General features: G+C 34.9%; 1 protein-coding gene across 1 annotated transcript in view; it reads left to right on the top strand.

The window, feature by feature from the left end:
- LOC136026425 (slowpoke-binding protein-like) overlaps window positions 1-26,398 on the top strand; it is a 248,277-nt gene that overhangs the window by 176,146 nt on the left and 45,733 nt on the right. Inside the window, exons 10-12 of the mRNA XM_065703005.1 lie at window positions 2,568-2,659; window positions 14,832-14,957; window positions 23,202-23,278. Of these exons, the coding sequence (XP_065559077.1) occupies window positions 2,568-2,659; window positions 14,832-14,957; window positions 23,202-23,278 (295 nt within the window). The remainder of the gene's footprint in view (window positions 1-2,567; window positions 2,660-14,831; window positions 14,958-23,201; window positions 23,279-26,398) is intronic.

Genomic DNA, 26,398 nt, shown 5'->3' with positions numbered 1-26,398 from the left:
TACAAGAATATTTGGGCCGGAATAACTTCATAACGGTGAGTTTGCGGTAGTTTCGCAAGATAGAAAAGATGTTCAAAAAGTCAAATGCATCTATAAGCAATAGTTTCATGACCCAAAAAAATTGTTCCGGTAATACCAATATTTACCTTAAAGTTTCTATAACATATTATTCATGTGACAATTAAAAAAAGAATTAATAATTTGGGTTTCAAGCAAAATGAAAGTTTCAAGAATCATTACGACTACAAATCTAAGACTATACAATTAAATTATTAAATTAATAATTTAAAAATATACTACCTTAAGATTCATTTTGAAAAAAAAATTGGGCCAAAATTTAACCAAAAACTAATTAATTAGTTAATTTGTAAATTATATGAGTGATATAATTATATGAGTTGATATAATAAGTGTGTTAATTTGTAAATTATATGAGTGATAGAAAAATTATGTCTCTATCTTCTCAAATTTAGCACAACCAAAGTGTGTAAATCGCTTATCTTAATTCTCGACCCTTAAAAATCGTGTTCCTTTGTGTTACTTTTACTATTACAAATCCGTTTGATGTAGCAGATAGCAAATTATATTTTTGTTCCTGGGGGCTATCAAGTGGATTAAAAAAAATAATATTGTTACTAATTTTTGCTCTGTGCTGAAAGATTCCTTATAAAGATAATCATTTTTATTGCTTTAACTTGTTATTTAAAATAATTAGCTTGACTTTGAGTTTTATTTTTACTATTTTCTTTAATTTCTTAAAACGTCTAAATTTACCCAAAATTTTGATCTTCAGGGCTCTTGTTTTTGTTTTTTTTTTCTTTTCTTTTTGTAACGGTTGCTGTAAATTTAAATGAAGTTACTTATTTAACGTTTTGTTATTCATTTCAAAATATAAATATTTAATCGGAGAACATTACTAGGACATAATATAGAAAACATAACTAGAGAATATTAACTTTTCGACTACGGAAAATGTGTAGTTTATACTGTTTAGCTTTATCCCCCCCCCCCTTCTCAGGGATGACCTTGGAATTAATATACCTGTTTCACAGTCTTAACTGTCACAAATAGCTTACTGTTTGCTCAGGGAAACAAAATTATTAACTATTGGCTAAAAAAAATTATTATTAACTTTTCACAGAAACATAATTAATTGAACGGGAAACTAAAAAGTAGAGCAATTATCAGTAACCAACGAATTTAAACATTAGAGGCGTAGGAGAGATTTTTAGCGCCCATAGGCAACGTCATTTTTTCACTTATGCTGTCAACGAAAATTGAATAAAATGTGGTTTAAATAAACGTCCTAAAAGGAAAAACCAGCCATTAAAGAAATAGCTATTATGTAATTCTGTTCACCTAACATAATAATTCGTTCAGCCAATAATTCTTTCGGCCAAAAGAACCGAACCAAATAAATAGTGACGAAAACCACAGTGCCTTTCCATCACAAACACCAAAAACATGAAGAACAATAGGGAATTCTTTTCACAAGACAGTGGGAAACAAAATATCTCGGCTCTATGTCCAAGGACCGTCCTCGGCAAGACAGAAATACATAAGAAGAAAAACTTACAACAGGATACAATAAATACAACTAAAATGATTTTTTTTATTCAAAACAGTCCCAGCATCTTTACCTCAGCAAAGTTCAACCAGGAATGATCAATAAATTGTGATGAAACAAGGCAATTCATTGAAATGAAAGAGAATGATTTAAAAACACACTTTTAATGCTAATCTTTTTTTTTGGCTGCTGATCTTGTAGGTCTATTTGTGACAGGTTCTGTGTTAATATCTATTGTTTTTTTATAATAATTTCTAAGATCATTTCTTAATTCAATTTATGTATAGAATATTTACTGAATATTCTCCCAATCCCCTATTTATGGAAATATTATTATTAATCTTAAGTCTGATTTCAATTGCTTCTCCAACTACTTGCTTTATGCCTAGGTCATTGCTAATAAGGGCAGATTCTTCAAAAAGTATTTTTTGGCTAGGATTTTCAAACACATGGTTGCTTAAAGCAGAATAAAAAGAAACAGAACTAATATTAGAATTTAGAGCTTTGGTGATAACAGCTTTACGCTGTTGCAGGCGCTTCTCTCAATTCTGGTGAGTTTCTCCCCTACATGGAATTTGCCACAATCGAATGGTATTTGAGAGACACCTTTTTGGTGAAAACTGGAGTTTTAACTTTACAAGAATTTTGGAGATTTATGATTTAAATTATTGGTAAATACAACATACATATTATGTTGTGTGCATACTTTTTTAAGATTCCTACTGATTTTTGGGATATATGGGAGGTAAATTATGTTTGGTGGCTCATCGGAATTCTCACGTGGTAAGTTATCGTTGATTTTACGGGAGTGTCTGTGGACATATGGCCGAAACACTGTGTTTCCCACTGTCTTACTTCTTGTTTTTGGTGTATATATATATATATATATATATATATATATATATATATATATATATATATATATATATATATATATATATATATATATATATATATATATATATATATATATATACATAATTTGCTAGTTTTATTTTAGGTCATGTTTTGTTTGAAATGTGTGCTGGTTACGAGCTTGGAGAAGCCCGGCCATCTAGTAGGAATCTGAACGATATTGCAGGATATCCACAAGTAAGTTACTCCTTACTTTCAGTTGAAATCACTTTTTTTTTTATTTAATCACTTCCAACAGCAATATTAAGATGTTCCTTTATTTGAAACTGGTTATCTCTGTGCTGAAACAAAGCCTGATCAGTATCAACTAGGATACTTCAAGAAAACCAGATTAAAGAAACAATTTCAGAGGAAAAAATACAAAAAGGTTAAAAAAATGTCATAGATGAAAAGAAAAAAAACAAAAATAAGAAAGCAGGAAAAAATACACAAGCGATTGGGCAATAACTTAAAGCCTATCTGCAGGTGTTGAGAATCTCTTTGGGTTTGTATCAGCTTGTCCCCTTACAAATATATGCCCTCGATCTGCCCATACGTTCTTAACGCTGAGTTTGTCATGAGCACCGTCGAGGATTGACTTTTGGGAGATATTTTTTCATGTCGTTGATTTTGCTAGTTTTGCCTTAGCTCGCATGACACAACAGCGTGAGCAGTTTCTTTATCAGCAAACTTCAGTAGGACCAGGACTGCCTTCCTAGCCAATTGACTTAGGACTGTCTAATCTTTGGAGTCTTGATCGGGTTACAGTTACCACTTTATCTTTCTTAACAATCGTAAGCTTCATCTTGTTAATACTGTATCCAGCACTGTCGCAATCAGCTCGGTCCGTTGTGGCTGCTCTAGTGCTGGATCAATCAATCCAGCAGTCGCTCTTGCTCAACATTAAATAAAAAAACAAGTTTTTTTAACTGAAGGTAAGGATCGACATTAAAACTTCAAACGAACAGATATTACTTCGTATATGAAAGGGACTGCTTCCTCATCAACGCCCCGCTCTTTACGCTAAAGTTTGACTCTTTCTCTCAACTCTTTTTTAAACAGTAAAAAACAGTAAAAAGCTCTCCAAGCATATCCCCCTCTTCTCAACCCCTCCCTCCAACCAAAACATCCTCTTGAAAACATCTGTACACTTCCCAATAACCATTACTGTATGTAAGCACTGGTCAAAGTTTGTAACATGTAGCTTCTCCCATGGGGACTGTGGGGGAGTAAGTCGTCCCCAAAGACATATTTATAAGATTTTTCGACTACGTTGAATAAAATGGCTATCTCAGAATTTCGATTTGATGACTTTGGGAAAATAATTAGCGTGGGAGGGGGCCTAGGTGCCCTCCAATTTTTTGGTCACTTAAAAAGGGCACTAGAACTTTTCATTTCCCTTAGTGAGCCCTCTCGCAACATTTTAGGACAACTGGGTTGATACGATCACCCCTGGAAAAAAAAACAAAAAACAAACAAACAAATAAACACGCATCCGTGATCTGCCTTCTGGCAAAAAATACAAAATTCCACATTTTTGTAGATAGGAGCTTGAAACTTCTACTATAGGGTTCTCGGATACGCTGAATCTGACGGTGTAATTTTCGTTAAGATTCTATGACTTTCAGGGGGCTCGAAACTTTCGATTGGTAAGACTAAACTTGATGAAACTTATATATTTAAAATCAGCATTAAAATACGATTCTTTTGGTGTAGCTATTGGTATCAACATTCCATTTTGTAGAGTTTTTGTTACTATTGAGCCGGTTCGCTCCTTACTACAGTTTGTTACCACGAACTGTTTGATCATCCATTTTATATTCAAGTTTTATAATTTGAGCCTCGAAAGAGTCGATTTAACCATTCAGTCAGGCTATAAGATTCCAACTCTCTCAAATTTTCCGCTGTACTCAAGATTAATTGCGTCACATATCCTTGAGACTATACGCTCACTATTTGTTACTTGATCAATATCTCTAACTTTTTCTGAAACTTTTTTATATATATATATACTGCAAAAGATATGCTTTCATTTTCATCACCTCAACTTGTGTTGAAACACATTGACTGTGAATAAATGAAGCTTCTGAAAAGGCCTTTGTTGTCTCGGCTTTTGGAGTTTTTCCAGTTCTTGTTTTTTAGAAATCAATAAATTATTTGGCTGATTTTCATAGCCTTAGAACGCATTGTTCACTCATATATTAGTTTTCTTCGAATCGTCAGCATAGTTATCCTGAAGTATTAGTAAATGAGCCCCTTTTAGTAGCTTTATAGCTTGATAACTTTGATCACTTTGATAATCCTTTTATAACTTGAAAATCATTAATACTGTTTCAAAACACGACAAACTTCGTAGGATGTTCTTCTGCCGTTCGTACTTGGACTGCACGAACTGGCCATGATGGATAATTCTGAAAACTGGCAAACACTACATCAACTATCTTGAATAGCACCATGCTTGTAGTTTTTCATGAAAATTGCTTAATGAATAATTATATTTAAATTTTGTAATTTTTTTTTGTATTAACATGAAAGCAGCTTCATACCTGTTTAGTAGTTTTAATTAGTAAATTGGCTTCGGAAAAGTTCGTACCTGTTTGTGGTACCTAAGCATCGGCGCTGTTTCTGTTTCCAGAAAAACAGAAACTAAAAAAAGTAATAAAAGAAAAAAATACAGCAGAAACAGGTCTGTCAAGAAGAGGGAACCTGTTTCTCATTTTTTTTTTTTTTTTTTTTTTTTCTGGAAAAACAGAACCGGAAAATAGACAAATGAAAAAAAAAAGAACAGAAACAAAACAGGTCCGTCTAAACCAGATAACCAATTTCCCCTTTTTGTTCTGTTTTTTTTTTTTGAAAAACGCAAACAGAAACAGGCTAGACAAAAACAGAAACAGAAGTAAAAACAGAAACATTGCCGATGCTTAGTGGTACTGTATTCTTACATTCACGTCAGCTAAACACAGTTCTCCATAATTAGTCAAATCAGCCAGTCCAAAAAAAAAGAAGTATCTGATTGCGTAAAAATAAAAAATGGTCACTTCTTTGAAAATTTGAACAAAAAGTCAAACTTTAGCGTAAAGGATTAGATATTGAGGGGGACTATAGTTGTCTTATGTTTTATTATTGCCCTCATACTACCAATCGAATAAACTTGTTTTTTATTATATTTTTGATCGTTTTACAAGTACTACCGGGAAATCTACCCTCCCCCTCTATGGAGAGTTCACCCGAAAAAAATCCCTTCACAGAAATTTTCCACCCCCCCTAAAATCCTCCCCTACTCCCGGGAAGTTCCCCTCGGACAAGTTCCCCATTTTCACTAAAAGTTCCTCGTGGAAAAACTTCCTGCCAACAATTTCGCCTGAAAATTTCTCCTTGGCATTTTCATTTGAAAAAAAAGTCTTTCTTTTTATTTAATTTCTTATCGTTTTTCAAATCATACTGAATCTTCCCCCCTCCTCCATTGAAAATTTTCTCTGAAGTCTCCCTCCCCCCCATGGAAAGTTTCTCCCGTGTGAAATTCCCCCTGAAGACCTCATCCCCAGAAATTTTCCTCCCCACGAAAAATTCTCCTACCTTTAAAATCATCCTCTGCAGAGAATACTCCCCCCTCCCAAAAAATGTCTGCATACTTACCATTAACGAACATTATATGTACATTAAATATAAAGAAACAAGTTTTTTTTAACTGAAAGTAAGGAGTAACATTAAAACTTAAAACGAACAGAAATTATTCCGTATATAAAAAGGGCCCCGCTTTTTAAAGTTTGTCTCTTTCTCACAACTTCACTTTATAAAACAATAAAAAACTTTAGCATAAAGAGCGAGCGTCGAGGAGGGGACAGCTCCTTTCATATGCGGAATAATTTCTGTTCGTTTTAAGTTTTAATGTCGCTTCTTACTTTCAGTTAAAAAAAAACCTTTTTCATTTAATTTCTGGAGGTTTATGATTTAATACAGGATTTTATTTTGTTTTCACCGTACGTGAATAATTAAAACGAAATTGGCATATTAATTTTAAACACTAAAATTTAAAATAACCTTATAATAACCTAAGTTTGATTTTTGTTTCAGTTGTATAAGAAAGACTCCTGAATCACAAAGGCTATTTAATTAGAATAATAACCTCTTTTAAAGGTGAAAAAGAAACTTCAGCATTAGAGCGAGCTACTGAGGAGAAGCAACCCATCTAATATACGTAATATTTTCTGTTCGTTTTAAGTTTTAAGGCTGCTTCTTACTTTCAGTTGAGAAAACTTGTTTTCAATAATTTAAAAATTGTTTTTAATAATGTCAGGAAATCCAGCTCCCCATCCACGGAGAAAGCTTTTCCCCCACGAGAGATTTCTCCATGGAAAGATTCTCCCACGTTATTTACATTAGAGATATTTGCAGAACCAATTTTGCAAGGCATAGTAACAAAACGGTCAAAGAGGTCGAAACCCTTTTTACGATTAAATAAAAAAAAACAAGTTTTTTTAACTGAGGGTAAGGAGCGACATTAAAACTTAAAACGAACAAAAATCACCCCGTATATGAAAGGGGCAGCTCCCTATTCAACGCCTTGCTCTTTACACTAAAGTTTGACTCTTTCTCTCAACTCTATTTTTTAAAACAGTAAAAACTTTAGCGTAAAGAGAAGGGCGTTGAATAGGGAGCAGCTCCTTTCATATACAGGGTAATTTTTGTTCGTTTTAAGTTTTAATGTTGCTCCTTACCTTCAGTTAAAAAAACTTGTTTTTTTTTTATTTAATTTCTGAACGTTTTTTAGTTAATCCATGTATTGATTTCGGCTCTCCGCAGATGAATAATTAAAGCGAAATTTGCATATTTATTTATTTGGCTAAATGGGTTTCCCATAGTTTTGATCGAATGATTTTGAGAAAAAAGGAGGGGGAGGAGGCCCAGTTGCCCTCCAATTTCTTGGGTTCTTAAAAAGGCAACTAGAGCTTTTAGTTTTTACGAACGTTTTCATTAGTAAAAGATATACGTAATTTACGAATTAGCTTACGTAACAAACTTCTATATTCGTATGTTTTTGTTACATATATGAGAGGGTTCGCCCACTCGTCAATAACTCTTTACATTAAAGCTTAAATTTTGTCCCCTGAATCAAAAAGGCCGTAGAATAAATAGTTGAAATTACTAAAAATCCTTTTGCGTAAAGAGTGAGGCATTAGGAGGAGGTGAACCCCTTATGTGCGTTATATTTTCTGTTCGTTTTAAGTTTTAATGCTACTACTTACTTCAAGTTGAAAAAAACTATTTATTACATATTTAAGTCTCATTTTTTCTTTAAATAATGCTAAAAAATGCTGCGCCCCCTTTATGGAAATCTTCTTCCCCCATGACAAATTCCTCCATGGAAAATTTCCCCCACATAAGCCCCTCTTCTCAACCCCCCCCCTCCCAACCAAAAACTCCCCCTGAAAACGTCTCTACACTTCCCAATAACCATTACTATATGCAAACACTGGCCAAAATTTGCTCAGCCCCTCCCACGGGGACTGTGGGGGAGTAAGTCGTCCCCAAAGACATAGGTATAAGGTTTTTTCGACTATGCTGAATAAAACGGCTATCTCAGAATTTTCACCCGACGACTTTGGGAAAAATAATGAGCGTGGGAGGGGGCCTAGGTGCCCTCCAATTTTTTGGTCACTTAAAAAGGGCACTAGAACTTTTCATTTCAGTTCCAATGAGCCCTCTTCCAAAATTCTAGGACGACTGGGTCGATACGATCACCCCTGGGAATAAGGAAAAAAACAAAACAAAGAAACAAATAAACGCGCATCCGTGATTTGTCTGGTAAAAAATACATAATTCCACATTTTTGTAGATAGGAGCTTGGAACTTGTACAGTGGGGTTCTCTGATACGCTGAATCTGATGGTGTGATTTTCGTTAAGATTCTATGACTTTTAGGGTTTTTTTCCCCTATTTCCTAAAATAGGGCAAATTTGCTCAGGCTCGTAACTTTTGATGAGTAAAATTAAACTTGATATAACTTATATATTTAAAATCAGCATTAAAATGCGATTCTTTTGATGTAACTATTGGTATCAAAATTCCGGTTTTTAGAGTTTTGGTTACTATTGAGCCGGGTCGCTCCTTACTACAGTTCGTTACCATGAACTGTTTGAAAATGAAAGTGACAAGTTCAGCAATTCTCAAATGACTGAAATGAATGAAAGAAAAGATCTTTCAAAGATATACATAATAATTAATGTTCGTTTTAAGCTTTATTGTTATTCCAATGTGGTTCAATCCTGCTTTCTAGGGCTTTAGTGAAAGAAAGGTTGAGATAGCTAGGCCACTTTCTGCGGATGAAGGTTGACAGATTGCCAAAGATTTTACTTTTTGGCCAACCGTCTGGGGCTACACGGAAAGCAGGTCTCCTTGTCTGGGTTGGGAGGATGTCATAAATAAAGATTTAAAGGAAATGAGAACTTCCTGGGAGGGTGTAAAGAGGAAGGCCTTGAATAGATTAGGTTGAAGGAGGAGTTTGCATAGCTGTGTTGGCCTCAGGCGGCTTTGTGCTGCAGTGAGTTATGAGTAATAGAGTAGAGAGTACTTACCTTTTGTTGGAAAACAACTTTTTTTATTCATTTAATAACAACCACAAGCCGAACACATACAATATCTTTTGTTTCTTATCACAGAAAAATCATAGTTATGAAGCTGTCCAAGGTAAAATTAAATGCCAAGATTGGCCGGAAAATAACTTACAGAAACAATCATTGCTTATATAGGCCATTATTTTAAAAAATCTCAAACTTTAGCGTAAAGAGCAAGGTATTGAGGGGATGGCGAACTTCCTCATATACGTAATATGAAGGTGTTTGCCCCCTTGTCAATACCTTGCATTTTACACTAAAGTTTGAATTTTGTTCTAATTCCTTAAGGATGACCCCTGAATCACAAAAGCTGTTTCATTAGAATAAATAGATGTTTTGAAATTACTAAAAATGCTTCAGTGTAAGCAGCGAGGTGTTGATGAGGGGACAAACCCCCTCACATACGTAATAATTTCTGTTCATTTTTAACTTTTAATGTTACTCCTTACTTTCAGTTGAAAAAACTTGTTTTTTAGTTTCATTTCTTATCGTTTTTTAAATGATGCAGCGCCCCCTTCATAGAAACTACCTTCCACCATGAAAAATTTCTCCATGGAAAGATCTGACCACGTAACTTAATCCCCCTCCCCACCAGAAACCTGCAAACATCTGTATACTTACCAGTAACAAAAACTCTGTAAAAACAATGGGCAAAGTTTATAACTTGCAGCCCTTCCCCTGGGGACTGTGGGGGTCAAGTTGTCCTCTAAGACAAAGCTATTAGATTTTTTGACTATGCTGAATAAATGGTTATCTCAGAATTTTGATCCGTTGACTTTGGGAAAAAATGTTCGTGGTAGTGGGCCTAGTCGCCCTTCAATTTGTTGGTCACTTAAAAAGGGCACTAGTCTATGAGGCCTCTTTAGTTTAATTTAATTATATAATGTGATTTGAATGAGGCCTATTGCGAAATTCCAGGACCACTGGGTTGATACAATCAACCCTGGAAAAAAACGAAACAAATAAATACGCATCCATGATATTTCTTCTGCCAAAAATACAAAATTCCACGTTTGTGCAGATAGGAGCTTGAAACCTTTAAAATAAGCTTCTCTGATACGCTGAATCTGATGGTGGGATTTTCATTAAGATTATGTGACCTTTAGGGGATGTTTCCTCCCTTTTTGAAAATGAGGCAAATTTTCTCAGGCTAGTAACTTTTGATGGATAGGATTAAACTTGATGAAACTTAAATATTTAAAATCAACATAAAAATTCAATTCTTTTGATGTATCCATTGGTGTCAAAATTTTGTTTTTTAGAGTTATAGTTCCTATTGAGCTGGGTCGCTCCTTACTTACATGTAAGGAGCTTCTCCACTTAAAGCCCTTTTTCCTTGGGACGTGGAGGGTCATGTCGTCCCCAAAGGCATAGTTATTCATCATTTCAAGCATGCTGAACATGGCTGCTCTCTCGAGAATTTGATCAGACGACTTTGAAGAAACAGGGGCATGGAAGGGGGGCTAGTTTCCCTCCAATCCAAAGATTCCCTCCAAAAAGAGCACCCGAACTCTTAATTTCTGTTCAAATGACCCCTTTTCTGATCTTATGGGACCATTGGCTCGATACGGTCACCCCTGAATAAAAATAAACAAATAAACACGTAAGTTTGATCTTTCTTCTGGCAAAACTACGAAAGTACTCATTTTTGCAGATGGGGGCTTGAAACCTCTCTCTGACATACTAAATCTGATGGTGTGAATTTTCATTAAGATCGCTGAATTTTGGAGTATTACTCTTATTTTCGAAAACAGGCAAGGCTCGTGGCTTCTAATGGGTAATGTTAAATTTGGCCTAGCTGCTCCTTACTTACACTTCATTGCTACGAAATATTTTATAAGCTTTTACCAATGTGATTATCGAAATAATACTTATTATTTTTGTATCGGCGTCAAATGGTGGTTCTTCTTCACTTTATAGTTTTTGGTTTTGTTTTTCAAAGTGCGTGTTTAAATTTTTCGTTACTTTAGGGTTACAATTCGTTCTTTATTAGGTTGCATCTAACAGGGCAACCATGGTATGAGAAAACTTTTTTTTTAACTTAATTATACTAGTGTTTAGTGTATACTGGCTGTTTATACAACATGTATTACTAGATTGGGGAATATCATTTGTATCTGCAACCTTAATTTGGATTAATTGTTTTGTGAAAACAGGGTATCATATATCAGTTTTCATTACCGAGAGACGAAAAAACACAGCAACAATGTCTTATAATACCATACATCATTCCTATCTAATTCTTTCACCAGTAAAAATTACAAGGTTATTTGTTAATGTTTGTTAAAACAAAGTATGATGTATCAGTTCTCGTTACTGAGAGACGAAAAAAACAACAACAATGTCTTATAATACCGTACATCCTTCCTAGCCAATTCTTTCACTAGAAAAAATAAAAAGAGGTGAATTTCTTATATATCAGACGCTACAAAAGGTATTTTCTCCTGTGATTTAAAATTACATTATACCAACTATGATTTCATTCAAAATAATTAAGAATTGATAAATAAACGTTGGGGAACATATTCTTTTGTCCCTGGATTAACAGAGATTATTACTATTTACAAGGATACACCTTTGTCACTTCACTTTGTCAGTATACTGATACAAAACATGTAAAACAGACAAAACGAAATATTAAGTTCGTAGCAACAAATTTGTATCACCTTTACAAATCACCAATCGTGATAGATAATCACCGAAAAAGTTTGTTCTGGATGGAAACTGCACGGTGAAACTCTTTATACTACATAAATTTAACAGAATTGTGAGACCTCATCTAAAAAAAAAAAAAAAAAAAAAAAAAAAAAAAAAAAACGTTCGAGTTTTCTGTGAAAAAAATGTAATGTTGTGCTTAGCCATAGTTCACACACTTTAAATATGTTTCTGTTTAAAATTGTGAAAAATGAGATTAGAAATGCAATATGTGTAATTACCTGCCTTTTAAGTAATCTGTTGAGTTTCAAATCAAGTCCATTGAAAGACAGCAGGCTAATAAAACATTTGAATCTGCAAACTGTCAACGGTTCGTATATTCTACCAAGTTTTCGGCTAACCAAAAGTTAGACTTTAGCGTAAAGGTTATGGGGTTGAAGGAGGACAACCCCCTTTTCATATAACTTTTTTTGCATTTTTTTATATGTATGCCGCCCATTTCAGTACTCTGCGAGAAATTAGTAAGAGCCTTCACTTAACAGTAGACTGGATTTATGAACTTCACTTTGTATTTTGAAAAGCTGTGCATAGTATTTCTTTTAAACCAAAAAGCATTGTTTTTCCTTGTCCTTGAGCGTGGGCATGCACTGCATGAGTTTAATTGAAGTTTTACAGTAGATGTTGAGAAGATTATCTTACCAATACATCAAGCTTTATTTTTCCGAGTCAGGTTTCATTTTTGGAATATTCTATTTTGGAATATTTTGGAATATTTGGAATAATTTTGGAATATTTCATTTTGGAGCCCCGTTCAAGAAAGAAAGCGCACAGGCATTAGTTGCAAACCGAAGTTAAACTAAAATACCAATGTGTTTTATATGTAGCGGTTGTCGCGTACTGTCACACCAGTATCTTGCAATTTTGACATGGAAAAGATTTTGGAGATTCAAAACAAGAGTGTGCTCCTAAAGGTTCAAAAGTAATGCCATCTCTTTTACTAGTCAATTTGTTCCCAATCTTTCGTTATTTGGTCGCATGGTTTACAATTTTGGGATGGGGCAAATGAGGATTAATTTTGGGGGAGGGGCAAGGAATGTGATATTTGTCTTTAAATTCTGCTTCGAAATCGTTCAAAAGAAAAACATGCCTTGTGGTAAATTATCCTTTTGACATGAAGTGCTAAAGCAGTTGTTATCTATAGTAAGGATATATTTTAGAGTAACGGGCAAATTCAGGTCCTCAGCCACAGTATTGATCATCAACTTTCACAGTTCCAATGTTCTTCAGTTATTAGTGAAAACTTCATCTATGTTGCTACAGAGTTGTTGAGATTTCATAAGATTAATGTCGGAGCTCCGAAGCAAGGACTCAGGGTAGATGATCTTGATGTTAATGGTGAAGTTTGCTAGAGTATGTCCGTCGTTACATCCCTGTGCAAATTTTTCTAGCTTTTTTTTCTGCAAATTTAAAGGAGAAAAGTCATTTGACCCTGTGACCCTGTTTCAAAAAGATTATAAGTCCTCCAGGTGTAATCCCAGTCTTAAACCCCCTTCAGAAATTACTCTTTTTCTAGTTGCATATATTTTGAACCGTTAGGTAATTCAGATATCCTTGAATTTGCCATGAAGCTTCTGCTTGTTATTCATTTCCATTTTTTCTTTTTTTTCTTGTAAAGTGCCAATTCTTATTATTTAAAAAGGGTCTTTAGTTGATTAATTGCTAAAATTGATTGCGAAGAATATTAGACATCATTAGTACACTTTTACTAATTAATCCTTGTTTTTACTTTTATGAACCATTGTCGCAAATATCAATTCTAAACTGACGTTTACATGTTTTAGAAAAATAGACAAGCCAATAGCAAAAAGTGTTTTTATACCACACCAAGAAATATTGTTTGAATATTTCTTCAGTATTATATAATGTCAAAAATAATATTTTAATAATAAGCGCGAGAATATCAGACACTTTAATTAATCTCTGTCTCTTAACTTAAAGATTTGTGGAGAATTCTTGATGGTGCGAGAGGAAATAAAAAGCTTTTGTCTCTTTAATTCCCAAACTTTTATGTTCGCTAGGTCAAAACTACTTTTAAAAGGGTTAACACAAAACTTAATGGACAAACGGTCGATAAAAAGAAATCGTAGAATGTCTTAAAAGATAAATGTCTTTCGTGGCTGCTTGTTGATGAGAAAATGACACTGGGACAACTGTTTAGAAGACAGAGAAAAGTGATTTTAGTGAATTAAAGTATAATACCTTAGTTATCGATTTGTTTGGTGTTTTTTTGTTGGGGGGCGGGGGGCTACGGATTTTTTTCGCATTTTCGAATAGATGTCACATATTTGTGTTTGGATTCCTGTGGTAGCACAGTGGATTGCTCTGCTTGGCAATAATTGGCTTAGGGAAGGATTCCCACTGCGGCAAGACTTGGTGACAGGCGTGCCACTTATCTCTATAAAGAAAAAAAAAAAAATCAGTAACTGGAACGTCGTTTTGACGCCCTGATCGCCATCGATTCCTCGGAATTATCTTCATCCTAATTTGAATTTAGATGCCAAAACTCTTTGTAATTACACGGAAGAACTCAAAATCTAGTAAAATTGCATTTGTAGAGTTGCGCATAGTAGCAGTGACTTCAACATGAATGTCGAGGGTGAATGAAAAAAAAAATGATTTGTTTATTCCTCTTTTTATCAGAAGTCCCTAAAACCAAATCTGATTTTGACTCTACTTGGAAGAGAGAAAGAGGGAAGTTACGAATAAAATATCTATACAAAACTTATTGAGATGGATCATGTTCTTTTATTTAAATTGTTAATTTCATTATTCTGGGAGCGTTTTATCAGCTGTAGCTGTAGTTGTTGACACGCACAAAAAAATTTATTTACGAAAAGATCTTTAGAGCTCGGATCCTAATTTTCTGCTTACGCAGTTGGTCTCAGTTGAGCAGACAGTATCCAGAGGGTGAAAATTGCTAGCTTCTAGGCATAATAAAAGTTTTATCTTCCAGTAAATAGCCAAAAATGTGTATTTCCATGCTACATTTCAAACCCTTCCCAGCTATGATTTTGTTTAAACATATTATCCATATATTTTTAGGTTGTTAGGATACTTCGTTTCATTTTTGATCACCCTAGTGGCTCTTACCCAACGATTGAAAAGTTGGCACTATTAGATTTCTTTCGAAATATTGATCTTCGAGAAATGAGGAGTAGTTTCGTACCGGTAAGCCACTTATTTTATCGTTCCTGCTATTGGATAGTGTGTAGTAAAATACTCCAGTTAAAATTACTTCTGCTAAAACAACTTTTATCACAAACACTATTACAAAAGCTTATTCGACAATGACTTCTTCTTCTACTGCTACCCTTATCACGACATCTATCTGTCATAGTAGCAATGCTACCATGTCTGCTCCTACCAAGAATACTTTCACCAGGACTACTTCTGTAACCGTTACTATTCCTACCACAGCTACTTCCACCGTGACTGATGCTACCCTGACAACTATAACGACTATTTGAATAATTTTGTTGATAAAAAAAAAATAGGTTTTTAAAATACAAAATTTTAGGATTTAAGGTATTGTTCTAATGCAAATTTCTATGCTGAATTCCAAAATGTAATCAAGTTTTTTTTTCGATCGTGGAACGAGAAGTATAGTTAAGATAACTTTGACTTTAGTGTAAAAAGAGGTTCAGCTACAATCAAGCTTTAGCTTGGACTAGACTTTTGAAATGATTAAAATACGTTTAATAGCATATAGAGAAGGATCACTGACCCAAGACTAGCTTGGATAAAGATCGTATTGTTTACTAAAATTATAGTACCTACAAATGAAGTAGCTATCTAGAGTCACGCAGGGCCAGTAATGGCAGCTAAATGAAAGCAGTTATGCCAGCAAGCGACAACTCTCAAAATAATTTTGGCTTTCGAAACGATCGAGAATTACTTCTGAGTCAATTCGAGTTATAACTGAGTCGAGACTATTGTCATACTTGTCGATGAAAACGAAGCAACACTTGACTGCAGCCCTAATAATGAGTCGCATGCTTAATTTTTTGAATCAAACTATATTCAAATTTCAAGTATAATTTTAATGATTTACCATCAAAGTCAATATTGAAGGTAGGTTGTTTAAAAATTGGAAAGTATTTTCCAGATATAATGGGGCTTGGGTATTTACCATCAAATGCAGCCAAAGTTAAGCGGAATTCAAATAATGACATGATGTTGTCACAAAATGTCACAAAAATGCTGGGAGGAGGAATATATTTTTCAAGAGAAAAATGTATTTTTCGAACTTTCCAGGAAAAATTTTTCACTGGAGGATTTGCCAGAATTTCGTAAGAAATTCATTTTATTTGTCTTAGTTTCTCTTTACTGACTTTATTTTACTTATGGAGATGTTCCAGGGCAATCATCAGGGGAAGTTTTGGCGGGGTTAGATTTTTCTTAAAGTTTTTTCCGTCAAGGGGGATTAACCGTGAGAGAAACTCTACATGGGCCAATTTTTTGTGAGCAAATAGTTCATTCGGAGTTTTCCCAAGAATGTCTTCCGGTGGGGTGCGAGGGAGGATGATTTTTGGGAAAAAATTCAAAGAGGGGGAGTTTCTGGCATGATTTGAAAACCGGTCAGGAACTAGTTGTTTTTTTTTTCAGATGAACTTTGAGTTAAGGAGAATGTTTCGGGCGGAATCGTCCGCAAGAAATTTTACGGGGGAACTTTCAGCAAGGGTAAAACTTTTCGGGGAATTTTTGGGAGTATTTTACACTGGAGGAACATTCCATGGAGGAATTGTTGCGTGAAGAAGGGAATTTTCCATGGATCATCTCTTATATATGGAACAATTTCTGTTCGTTTTAAGCTTTTATGTTGCTCTTTACTTTCATTTAAAAAAAGCTTGTTCTTGTTTGTTTAAATTTAAAATGTTTCGGAACTATTTGAGTTTTATATCTAAATCCTCAACCACATCAAGGATAATATATGCCTTGAAATTTTTTTTTAAATAATTGTAGATTTTTTTTTTTCATGGGAAAGTTCAAGAGAGGTACAAAGTACAACCCTACTAAACACACTAACTTAATGGAAACTGATGTAGACTTTTTTTACTTCTTGTAAATTTTACAAAAAATTTATTGTGTTCTTTATAGTGTAGATTTTTGATCCTAAAAACGAGCCAGAACTAAATTACAACAAGAAAGTTTTCCTGATTGGAGTGAAGAGTGAAGTTGAAACTTAAATGAGCATAAATTATTGTTTGCAGTTTCTACACCGTACATCTGGAAAACTGGTTCAAATAAACCGACTCGTTTATGTTTGTAGAATTCAGAAAAATTTGCACTTTACTGAAAACTCATCCTGCTTGAGTTTTTTAGACAATTAAATTGTTTGCTAAAATTTATTGACTTCATGACCGGTATAAGACTATTGTGATCCTTATAAATTATTCTTTTATTTTCTGATGCTACTCCAGGACTTTTTCGAACCAAATCCTGTTTTGTGTTTTCAGTATGAAAGTGTTCTGCAAGAAAATATCTCGGGTCAGTTTATTTGAACCGATTTGGCAAGTAATCGTTGCATAAACAGCAAATTAATAATTTGTGTTCGTTTCCAGTTTTCTACTTCGCTCTTTACTGCCATCAGTAAAACTTTTTTTTTCTGTCGTTTTACTAATATATACTTGGCAACAAAACTGAACTTTTATCACCTGTTTTGTAGCCAAATTCTACTCCTTTTAGAAAAATATACTTCTTTATCAACACGACGAAAATAGGCTCATATTCGTCTTCTCTTCTTCAGTATCACATCTGATCTCACAATTCCCTTTCATCTAGGAATTCTCCCAGTTTTTTTTGCGCTAAAAAAAAATGGGTTTTTCCACCTCACAAACTTTTGGCGCTATAATGTTCAAAAATTGTTTGTAATCAAAATTTGGGAATATTAGGTTTTTAAAATGCGAAGTTATAGAGTTTAAAGTATTCTTCTAATGTAAATTTCTATGCTGAATTCCAAAATGTAATCAAGTTCTTTTATGTGCCCATGTTTCTCGTGAAATTGTTTTTCAATTAAAAAACAAGAGCTAAGAGCTCATATGGCACTTGTGACGAGGTCGGAAGAGCCGAGAGCTCATATGGTACGAGGTCGGAAGAGCCAAGAGCCAAGAGCTCATTAAGATCTGGTCACCTTTTCGTAAGTTACAAATACCTCAATTTTCAAAATTACCTCCCCCCTCCCAATTCCACCAAAGAGAGCAGATCCGGTCCAGTTATGTCAGTCACGTATCTTAGACAGGTTTCTATTCTTCCCATCCAGTTTCATCCTGATCTCACCGCTTTAAGTATTTTCTAAGATTTCCGGTCCCCCCAACTGCCCCCCCCCAATTACGTTTGATCCGGTTGAGATTTAAAATAAGATATCGGAGTTACGAGGTCCTTCTAAATATGAAGTTTCATGAAGATCCGATCACTCCTTCGTAAGTTAAAAATACGTTATTTTTCTTATTTTTCAGAATTACCCCCCCCCCCCCCGCAATTGAGCGGATCCGTTCCAATTATGTAAATTACGTATGCAAGACTTTTGCTTATTTTTCCAACCAAGTTTCATCCCAATCCCTCCAATCTAAGCGTTTCCCATCATTTTAGGTCTCCCCACCCCAAACTTCCCCCAATGTCACCAGATCCGGTCAGGATTTAAAATAAGAGCTTTGAGCCACGATATCCTTCTAAAAATCAAATTTCATGGAGATCCAATCACCCGTTCGTAAGTTAAAAATACCTCATTTTTTCTAATTTTTCAGAATTAACCCCCCCCCCCCAACTACCCAAAAGAGAGCGCATCCGTTCCGTTTATGTCAATCATCTATCTAGGACTTGTGTTTATTTTTCCCACCATGTTTCATCCCGATCCCTCCACTCTAAGTGTTTTCCAAGTTTTAGGTTTCCCCCTCCCAACTCCCCGCCCCCATCACCAGATCCGGTCGGGATTTAAAATAAGAGCTCTAAGACACGATATCCTTCTAAACATCAAATTTCATTGAGATCCGATCACCCGTTCGTAAGTTGAAAATACCTCATTTTTCTAATTTTTAAGACTTACTCCCCCCCTCCCAACTACCCCAAAGAGAGCAAATAAGTTCCGATTATGTCAATCATGTATCTGGGACTTGCGCTTATTTTTCCCATCAAGTTTCATCCCGATCCCTCTACTCTAAGTGTTTTCCAAGATTTTAGGTTTCCCCCCTCCAACTCCCCCCAATGTCATCAGACCCAGTCGGGATTTAAAATAAGAGCTCTGAGACACAATATCATTCCAAACATCAAATTTCATTAAGATCCAATCACCCGCTCATAAGTTAAAAATACTTCATTTTTTCCATTTTTCCGAATTAACCGGCCCCTTCTCCCCCCCCCCAGATGGTAAAATCGGGAAAACGACTATTTCTAATTTAATCTGGTCCGGTCCCTGATACGCTTGCCAAATTTCATCGTCCTAGCTTACCTGGAAGTGCCTAAAGTAGCAAAACCGGGACTTTAGGTTTTCCCCCTCCAACTCCCCCCAATGTCATCAGATCCGGTCGGGATTTAAAATAAGAGCTCTAAGACACAATATCATTCCAAACATCAAATTTCATTAAGATCCAAATACCCGCTGATAAGTTAAAAATACTTCATTTTTTCTATTTTTTGCGAATTAACCGGGCCCCCACTCCCCCCCAGATGGTCAAATCGGGAAAACGACTATTTCTAATTTAATCTGGTGCGGTCCCTGATACGCTTGCCAAATTTCATCGTCCTAGCTTACCTGGAAGTGCCTAAAGTAGCAAAACCGGGACAGACAGACCGACAGACCGACAGACAGACAGACAGACCGACAGAATTGGCGACTGCTATATGTCACTTGGTTAATACCAAGTGCCATAAAAAATATTAACACAGCAAGCATTGTTTGGTGTGTACATGATATGGGTTTTACATTTTTGAGCTTCAAAAAAAAAAATTATAAAGCTCTCCTAAACATTAGTCATTATTCCTCGACTGCTTTGACCTGAAATACCAATTATGTGAAATATTCTAGTGTCGGCGAAGTCAAAAGAATATAAGGAACAAAATCAGAATTATCTGGCTCAGAAACAAAAATAAGCAATTAGAATCGATTTAAAAATTTAACGCTGATTTAAAATTTTCAACAGAATATTTCTTGGAATTTCTTCACTTTTTTTTATTGTGATTTTTATTCTTAGTTCTTTGTCGTTTTTTTTACTTAATAGTTTTATTCGTTATTAAGGCCCCTATGTTTCACATTTAGCTTTTTATCTATTTTTCATTTCACTCTGCTCGTTTTGCTTTCCCATTGCGGAAAATCCGTGGAAGAATCTCGCTGCATTTATTTCTTTGTTTACTTTAGTGGTCTGAAGTCCCGATTTTTATGGGATTTTTTTTTTTTTTTTGACATGGTTAGTCAGTTTGGCTACAAAAATATTCTGCCATTTAATGACCAGAGCATTTCCAGGTTTTCGCCTGTTACAGAATGATCTTTGAGATCTTTCATCATAGTCTAAGAAACAACTTATAAAGCATAACTTTTGATACGATTGATGCATGTTCAGCGAATGCAATAACTGACAATATGTTTGCATATATGGTTATACTTAGTAGGAATATATTGGCACACAATATAACAGTAATATAGCAAAAGCAAATGAGCTACTTGCTCGCAGAAAATGTCATCAACTCTTTCCGATGTTTCGAAAACTATAAGCAAGCACATAAATATATGTATTTCAAACCCAGCGAATAAATTTTTAGAAACATTTGACCCATAAACTTTCCCCCCCCCTAAATTTAGAAAATAGGTTTTGTAGTATTGTAATTGAAAAATGCATTTTTTTTTTCAAAGAAAGACATTGAGAATAATCCACGCCCTCCACCTCTAGGGTGGAGGATCCTTACTGCAAGTAAGGAGAAAGATCAAAATTTAAAACGAACAGAAATTATTCCGTATCTGAAAGGGGTTGTCCCCTCCTAAACATCCCGCTCTTTACGCTAAAGTTCGACTCTTTGTCACAGTTCTACTTTTTAAAACAATAATAGCTTTAGCGTAAAGAGCGAGGCGTTGAGGAGGGGGCAACAACTTTCATGACGGAATAGTTTCTGTTCATTTTAAATTTTAATCTCGATCCTTACTTGCAATTAAAAAACCTGTTTTTTTATTTAATATCCTAATAAAAGTATTTTAATGATTTAATCAAAAGTATTTTAGTCAAAAGTCTAGTCCAAGATAAAGTTTGATTCTAGCTAAACTGTTTCTTTTCTGAAAAAAAAGTCCCTGGAAAAATGAAATTTACGCAAACAAGTTAATTGTGAACAAATCTCCTAGTGAAAGGGCTGGATAGAAGCAAGGCTTTTCAAGCTAAAAGCAGCAGTATTAATTTATTATAGGGGTATTTTGTACTAGCTTTCGAACTGAGGTTTTTTTCAAGATTAGCACCTGTTTTGAGCTTTTTAGGTTGACTTTTAAGTTTGAGAGGTTTTTTTTAGTATATTGAAATATTATCAGAATCAAATACTAGCTCACGTTATTGCTATTTATAAGCGTATATGCTGTTTAATTGCTTGGCTATGCAAATTGTCTTCGTTAAGTGTCTATTTTACAATTTTAGGAAAATTTTACGCGCACTGCCTTTTCATGGCAGTGGTCGTGTGTTTCATGCACTGCCTGTAGACCCTATATGCATGTCATTCACTTTTCAAACATATCAGAGATGAAGAAAAATATTGACCTATTGCTGAGCATCACGATTAACGAATCGTCAAAATTATTTTTAAATTGTTTCCAAATAAATTGTTTGTTTTCTTCTATTAAAGTTATGTCTGAAGCGCTCACTGTCGTTTGACAGTGAGCGCTGTCAACGAAAGTGCTCACTGTCAACTTGCTGTTTCACTGTCAAGCGAGCTGCAAAAAAGCTCATTTTTGCGAAGCTAGTAAACAACACTATAATTTTCTAGCACCACGCTAGCACCATAAAAAAGAAAAAAAGAAAAAAGAAAAAATAAGACACAAGTGGGCTACCCAAGCTCAAGTTTTATAATCTTTAATTTTCAATTTTTCAAGGGGTTTTTGATCATGGTGCCTTTGGAGATATACTTTTTTTTGAGCTCCCACTGTTTTTGGAGGTTTTCAAGCTTTTTTTCGAATGTACCATCATTTTTTTTATCTTCATTTTCTACTTTTAATTTAATATCGATAATAGTTCCCACACCTAAATTAGTGTCAAATGGTGATTATTTCACAATTATAACTTATTTAAAACGTGTTTTTAATTTTCGATTAATATGGGCTGTTATTTGCTTTTTGCTAGATTGAAGCTATTCCTGCAATCATTTTGAATATCAAAGTGTAAATTATTGACAATATGTCTGACTAATGGCTCTTCCTCGAGGGGCTGTGTGGTCACTCAAGTGGTCACAGGCCCAGGTTTGTCGGACCTGTCGAATACTCAGAGAAAACAGCTATATCAAGATTTTCACTGCATATATTAAGTGAAGCTAGTACACCAGATGGCATGGAAGTCAGAAGACGTGGGATGGTTACCCTTCAAGCCCTTTCGACCCTTAAAAAGGGCAATGAGAGTTTCTTTTTCTAGTTAAATATCACCCAAGTCTCAAAAATCAACCAACCTGGAATAAAAATATGTATCGAAGGCGCATGGTTCTTAACTAAGGCAATACCTGAGTGTTGCCTCTAATGAATCGAATCAAAATAACCTCCATTTGTATCCAAGCGAACAGAACACTACAGCTTTTTTATTGAGTCAAAGTTGGAGTGCTGAGTCAAAGTATAGTCAAAGTATATCCATTCTTTTTAATGCAAGCGTTGTATGTCAAAGATGATCAGACCCTGAAAGAGACATCTTTTAGCTCTGGCAGGAACTATTACGGTAATAGTTTATGCGCAGAAAACTGTTCAACATTGGGCTTTAACAACAGTTCAGGGCTACTCAAGAAACCTTTAAATTGCCTAATTCGTATCAAATGCGTGCAACATTTCTTGCATTAAAATTGGGTATTTAATTTTCAGTATATTTTCTTTCTGTTTGTCTTAGATCGTGTTCTTTTTTGATTTCCTCTCTTGTGAGAAAAAAAGATCTTAAATTTGAAAATCTATGTTGTTTAAACCATGTACTTCTCTTTCTAAACTAAATTACGGTACGTCAAAAGATATTCACTGGCTTCTAATTATATTATAACTTCGTAATTAACTTCCAGAACAACGTAATTGCTTGGAAGAGAAGAGTTCGTTATATTAAGAGTAAAAGCAGCAGCTATATTCGTATTTGACTCTTAATTTATGTAATTAGCACCTATTACGATATCATATATATTTTAACTATCTATATACACAATAGTGTTTTGAATTGTGTAAGCTTTTTTCTGACAAAAAAGACTAAATCTTCTTCTTTTTTTCAGCCTGCTCTCCAGTTTAAAGCCTCTAGAGAAGTTAGTCAACTACTTGAAAGCATTTGTAACAGAAACGGTTATGCAAGGTAAATGTAAATTTTCACCAGTTACAATTTTTTTGCCTTTATGTTAGATGATTCAGTAGCTCCCCTGAAGTATTACTACTGTTTTCCTGTAGTTTTACTTTTTCTAATTTCCGGAAAGGGGCTGTTGAGAAGCGGTGAAGGATTTAAAATATTACACTTGGGGCAAAGAGACTCGCCATCTAACAAGAGGCAAAGGTCGTAGCGGCTGATGCTGGAGTTGAACAAATTATCTACGATTAGAATTACCAGAGTAAGCTAGGCTTCGGAGAAGAAACCCTGAGCTAGGAAGAGTAATAAAGTATTTTGAGTCAAGGGATTGGGCTAATAATTCTTTAAAGGGCATTGACATCAAGATACGTGATTTTGAGACTGGTGAGAGAGTTCACGTTAGTCGATTGAGAGGCCAGCTTCCAGGTTATGAGGAGAAACCTGGAAGGAGTGCAGCACGTGATGTTGAGGATGGTGAGAGGGTTGACGTTAGTCGACTAGGGGCCAGCAGAGTGTAGTTAAGGGGATCCTGGATCAAGAAGGCCTGAACTTGGTGTGAAAAGGCACCAAGTCAGAAGGTACAATTAGGTGATCGATCACCGATCCCCAGAAACCATGCAGGTAGTATGCCTAGTGAGAAAATAATGAATTTACAGAGGGAAAGTAATGCAAAGTTGAGTGACAAAAGTAATACTTCTAGTGTAACAAATGACTTACCGTTGTGGTCAATTTTAACATGTGACATTTATTTTGGAAGATGATGTGCTTGTTTCTATACGGTAGGAGGTCTTTGAAAAGAGTACCCTAAATACATCTATATTTATCATGCTAAGCGTCATAGTGAATTCTGCAGTAAAGTCACTGCAGAATGGATATGTGTGGATATGTGTTAGTTGAGAATACATGAGTTAATTGAATCTATGTTTTCGAACAAAATTAATTTGGACAGTCAGAAGTTTCGTGAGATTTGTTTTGTGTGTATGCACAGGAAGGAAACTTTTTCTAATGATAAAACCAACTTTTCGTCAAAGTTAAGATCCAATGTATCCCTTTTCGTGTTTTCATTCGATTCGGCCGGTCCGATCGGAAGTACGTTTAGTGGGCCAACACGAAAGAAAATTTACATATTTTGGTTGTTTTATCAAGCTTAATCTTGATATACCAGAGAGGAAAAGAGAGAGCTGAGAGAAAGAGAAACTGAATGAGATCTAAAGAAATGTGATGAAACAGTTATAATTAAATATGAATTAGAACAAAAAGTTAGTTCTGGAATCATGAAGCCCAAAGCCAAATACTGTAGAGCCTTATAGATCTAGTATGGCTAGGAAAATAAGCAAGCCAATTAAGTTGAAAGGTTTTTACAGAGAGTGTCAAAAATTTTCTTTTACAATTTTTACAGTTTACAGTCAAATGAAATCTCGGTTGTTATTTTAAGGGAAAATGCAAAAGGTTGATTTTAAGATTGGTTAAAAGTTTGTTAAATGAAATTTAGAAAAATAAAAGAATCGAATTGGGAAATTATTCAGGAAAATGCCTTGATTTGATCAAATAAATATTTAAAAACTCCTCATTTTTTATAGGAATGATTTTGCTGACAGACACATTTTTACTGTTCTGAATTTTTTGTCGTGAATTTAAATGTAATGAATTTAAATGTCGAGTAAAGGTTTGCAAACCTTTGCGGTTTGCACGAACTGTACCATAACAGTAGAGCTTGTTTTTCTTTATTTTTTCCATGAGGTTCACTGAACTGAATAAATTGTCAAAATAAACATGATAACTTCTGCCTTCCAATCCTTTCGTAAGATCTATAACTACTTGTTCTCCGAGTCCAAACTCGGTAATGTCAGCTAACTTCCCGGTGAAGACCGGAAAATCATAAGCAAACCTCGCGTGTCTGCTCTAACCCAGATGTTTTAGCCTCGTTTTATGGGCTTCATATACATATACTGTTTGAAAACAATATGTCCCTCTTTGGTAGGCTTGTAAGTATTTTGAAAGCTTGAGCGTGGTTCGTCGATCAGAGGTCTGATCTTGCAGAGCTTATCATAGTTGTCACTTTCTTTCCGGGGTAAGTTCAAATTGTCATTTAGATGAACATGTGCGAGAAACCAGCTAAGACGGCTTATATGCATCAGCCCAGTGATGTAATTATCTCTGAGTTCTTCGTGACTTGACCAAAAATCTCGATAAGTTGGTACTGTTTTGACACCCTTAAGAGTGTTTACTTCTAAAAAGAAATTTCATTTCACCTCGAATAGTTGGGGTGAACGAAACACCTATCTGAGTAGGATATAAGTTCGTCTGAAATATGTTGTGGTCAATCAGATCAAGATCAAACAGCATTTGTAAAGTTTCTATCCCAATGGGCCCCACGGACTTGGTGAAGGGCTCGACATCTTTTACTTCAAATGCCTTATTCCACTTCTCCAGTATGACTGCAAGAGGAAGAGAATCTTTATCGTTACTTGCTTCTGGCTCGTTGTTCGCTTCTGTTACTCCGTCCACTTGATTATCGGTTTCGCTGTCACTTGATGATAGCTCTCCAGCCAGTAAGCTGCTCAGTGATTTGGCATTTTAAATTAGAAGGTCCGGCAGCCAATCATCAGCATCATCCTCTAATGACATGTCAAGTTCAGATTCTGGATCTGATGGTAAGTCATCAAATAACTTTGAGGTATCCTGTGTCTGCAAATGACAGTGTGCCATAACGATTTACTTGAAAATGAGAAATTTTAATTTGAAATTTTAGTTGCTAGACCTAGTTTTGTGGAAATTGCTTGAGTTTCATTTATTATGTGTATTTTTTTTCTGGATCTGAAGTCATCAAATAATTTTGAGATATCCTATGTCCGCAAAAGACAACGTGCCATAACAATATACCTGAAAAAGAGCAAATTTAATTTGAAATTTTAGATGCTAGATCCAGTTTTGGGCAAATTGCTCGAGCTTCATTTTTTTTTTGTCGAACTGCCGAAGTGGTCTCAAGCTCCAATCGCTCCAAAAAAAAAACAAGAAACTATTCGTTATCATTTGTTGCAAGGTGGTCATCGGGGATTACCAGCCTCTCATGTCCACTATATCCTTATTGTACTTCATATTTGAAACTGCGATGCTACTAACTCGTACTCT

Source organism: Artemia franciscana, chromosome 4 (genome assembly GCF_032884065.1).
Source record: "Artemia franciscana chromosome 4, ASM3288406v1, whole genome shotgun sequence".
NCBI lineage: Eukaryota > Metazoa > Arthropoda > Branchiopoda > Anostraca > Artemiidae > Artemia > Artemia franciscana.
The sequence above is the reverse complement of the archived record's forward strand: the minus strand, read 5'-3'. Positions and strand labels throughout refer to the sequence as shown.